The sequence below is a fragment of the Temnothorax curvispinosus genome, unplaced genomic scaffold (genome assembly GCF_003070985.1).
Source record: "Temnothorax curvispinosus isolate PA1 unplaced genomic scaffold, ASM307098v1 QBEX01002773.1, whole genome shotgun sequence".
Classification (NCBI taxonomy): Eukaryota; Metazoa; Arthropoda; class Insecta; order Hymenoptera; family Formicidae; genus Temnothorax; species Temnothorax curvispinosus.
Genome location: NW_020212553.1, coordinates 3,970 through 7,711, shown reverse-complemented (window position 1 = coordinate 7,711; position 3,742 = coordinate 3,970). Strand labels below are relative to the sequence as shown.

Genomic DNA, 3,742 nt, shown 5'->3' with positions numbered 1-3,742 from the left:
AGAGAGAGAGAGAGAGAGAGAGAGAGAGAGAGAGAGAGAGAGAGAGAAAGAGAGAGACTATTTGCGTGTCTGATTACATATGTCCTTCGGGGCGAAGCCCGGGTAACCAGCTAGTAATTATATATAATTTTTTTCCCGGGTACGCACACATGACCTGCAGTATTATTTTATAACACTGAATTATATAATATTATGTAACGAATTTTTGAATTTAATATCTATAATATATATAAAAACAATTCAAATAAATTTTTAAATTTAGGATTAAATATCTGCAGCATATATGATAACTTGCGAATCTATATCTATACAGATATAGTGCTATATCTGGTTGTACATAGGACAAGATTAAGCATATTAATATATCTGGCTATATATGACTTCATATATAGTTGTATATAATGCTATATCTAGTTATATGTAGAGTGCACTACTCATATATCATTATATCTGGCTTCACATACATTTATATACAATTAGATATAGCGCTATTTCTGGTTGTATATAGCGCCAAATTAGTCACATTAATATATATGACTGCATATATAGTTGTATATAATGCTATATCTTGTTATATGTAGGGTGCACCATTCATATATCATTATATCTGGCTTCACATAAAATTATATACATTTATATACAAGTAGATATGGTGCTATATCTGGTTGTATGTAGGACCACTGATTGCACATGTGGCCATGTATAATTAGATATGACCCCATATAAAAACATATATAATTATATATAATTATATATATACCAGATATAATTATATATGATTATATCTAATCATATTTTCCCGGGAATGCATGTTAAAATTATTTAGACATTTTATAACCTCATTGTATTAAAACTTGTATTTATTCAGTATTGCAGATCTTGATCAAACTTAATTTTAATTCTTTTTAGAAATGGACGAATATTTTTGTTTCACTCTTTGCTTTATTCAGCGTCCAGAACATGGTAAACGTTGAATGTTTTGGGATATGCGCTATACTCATCAGCTGACATATGCGTTGCCAAGCTGCCGCTAATGCCGCTCGAGTCCAGCTGTCAGTTCCGTGTTGTCGATTTAGTCAATCGAAAATTACGTTTTATTATTATAGTACGGTAATGAACTCGGGCTTCGTCCAGTATCTTGCAAAATGTTTATTGTATCGTTTCGTCAGTTTTTGGTTCGTTCATCTATTTTTGAAGTATCGTAATTTTTGCAGCATAAGCGCTTTAGCTTCGTTTTTTGCAAGAGGGCTACCCCTCCGCGTTAAATTGGCAAAGTTTACGGACATATATCTCCGGAACCAAACGGTTAAAAAATCCGAAATTTTACAGACACACTAGGAACGTTAATCTTTCATTTCATATCACATTTTCCGGGCTAACTACATTTGACCTAAATGCATGAACCACCTTAACAAAAGACTGTTTAATATATTAATTTACTGCTTTAAATGACTTTCCTTCGCTCATACAGGTAGGTATATACTATATACTATTTCCACATATATACATATTAGTCGTTTACGTGGTCATTTATGTCTTTCACTACTCAAAATAACTTCTATATTTTTCAAACTTTTTTTGTTAATAATTTTTTAATAGAGAACGAGCTACAGCTAAAATCTTTTGAATGTTGTTCAGGGTCATGATCCTGACTCTGTCAAGATCAAGGTCATCGGAGCTGGGCTTTCTTTTATCAACATTTATCTGAGAAATTTATCATTACTTTGTGTAGAGACTACAAAACTAGTCAGAATTGCGAAACTATTAGGAATTGCAAAAATCATTTACTCGGTGGATCAGGATCCGTGTACGTTAAAAGATTGTCAATTTTACAGATGAGACGACGACGGTCACCACCACCACCACCACCACCACCACCACCATTAGAAGTCCGGTATACAGTAAATACGTTTGTGGCGTGAAAGGAACCTCACGCGGTCCGATTCAAGCACGGAGCTCTGAGAGAGTCGCGCGTGTGGTAGGTGGTGAGGACGCGGATGCTAACGAGTGGTGTTGGCAGGTCGCTTTGATAAACTCCCTCAACCAGTACCTATGTGGAGGAGCGCTGATAGGGACGCAGTGGGTCCTCACGGCTGCGCATTGCGTCACGAAGTGAGTAAATATTGTCTGTCGCGTGCTTACAGTAAAATTGAGTAAATGCTTACAGTTTTCCGCACGTGCGGAACAAATCGGAGAGCTAAGGAAAGTCTGAAAAAGCGCTTGTTTCCAGCATCGTGAGGTCCGGCGACGCGATCTACGTGAGGGTAGGCGATCACGATCTCACCCGTAAGTACGGAAGCCCGGGTGCTCAGACCTTGCGCGTCGCGACAACGTACATCCACCACAATCACAACAGCCAGACACTCGATAACGATATCGCTTTGCTGAAACTTCACGGTCAAGCGGAGTTGAAAGATGGAGTTTGTCTGGTTTGCTTGCCGGCACGGGGTGTCAGTCATACCGCTGGCAAAAGGTGTACGGTTACTGGTTACGGATACATGGGAGAAGGTAAGTCCATATCATCATATGCCGTTGATATCACGCATTCCTTTTTTCAAAGAACGAACATCAGTATGTGTATTTGACTGTTTACGCTACAACGTATGACTGTTCCACAGCCGGTCCTATACCCCTTCGAGTACGCGAAGCGGAGATACCGATCGTCAGCGATGCTGAATGCATAAGAAAAGTGAACGCCGTGACTGAGAAAATCTTCATTCTACCAGCCAGCAGTTTCTGTGCTGGCGGCGAGCAGGGAAATGATGCGTGTCAGGTATACTCGCTCTCTTCTTTGATGCCCAGAAAAATATTAGCTATATGCATACTTAATAACATGTTAAAGCATAGTTGCCTAGCGTTTGGCATAAGATTTTTCTCTAAAAATATTTTGTTTGACGAAAAACTAATGAATTACGTTCGTGGACAATTAGGGCGATGGTGGAGGTCCTCTGGTATGCCAAGACGACGGCTTCTACGAACTGGCTGGCCTGGTGTCTTGGGGATTCGGCTGCGGTCGTCAAAACGTGCCGGGAGTGTACGTAAAGGTCTCCTCATATATCGGTTGGATAAATCAGATCATATCGGTGAATAATCTCTAGCTTATTTCTTGGATATTACGGTCAAATATATTTATAATCTATATATGTTTATTTATTGATTGACGGAACATTGTAGTACCTTCACGCGCTTGATGATTCATAGTGCACTATGTTACGTATATAGTAGAGGTGAAAAGATGTAGACATATAGAGATAAGCTCAGAATTGGTTACGTATACGTATTGACATTACAAGCACACTCGTTAAAATATATATTATAGCTTATATATTTCAATTACGAAAGAAAGAAAAAATTGGATTGTTTCCTTTTCTTATCTGCACGATAATAATAATTGGTATGTATATAAAAGTGCATTGATATGAAATAAATTGTATTTTGTGTTTATCTATTACTTTATTACTCTATTTACTAATTTATTATTATTATTATTTTTTTACTATTACTATTTACTAATTATTTATTATTATTTTTATATCTCACATCTTCCATGTCTTCCTCACAGGAAACGTTAAACTTTAAATGATTTGGGAAAAATAGAGATAGAGACGTAATGTTTTGTCTCTTTCTTTTTTTTTTCTTTTTCTGTTATTTTTTATTCAATAAAACATACTGGCCATACTGAGTTTATCTTTCTCATGTCTGTGCAAAACGAAAAAGACAATCATGTCAGAGACATGAAGCC

The 3,742-nt window shown here is 36.8% G+C and overlaps 1 protein-coding gene across 1 annotated transcript in view; it reads left to right on the top strand.

The window, feature by feature from the left end:
- LOC112451910 (protein masquerade-like) overlaps positions 1 to 3,407 on the top strand; it is a 25,282-nt gene extending 21,875 nt beyond the window's left edge. The window contains exons 8-11 of the mRNA XM_025011818.1: positions 1,836 to 2,112; positions 2,231 to 2,508; positions 2,619 to 2,773; positions 2,931 to 3,407. Coding sequence (XP_024867586.1) covers positions 1,836 to 2,112; positions 2,231 to 2,508; positions 2,619 to 2,773; positions 2,931 to 3,098 — 878 coding nt within the window. The 3' untranslated portion in view covers positions 3,099 to 3,407. The remainder of the gene's footprint in view (positions 1 to 1,835; positions 2,113 to 2,230; positions 2,509 to 2,618; positions 2,774 to 2,930) is intronic.
- The last annotated feature ends 335 nt before the right edge of the window (positions 3,408 to 3,742 follow it).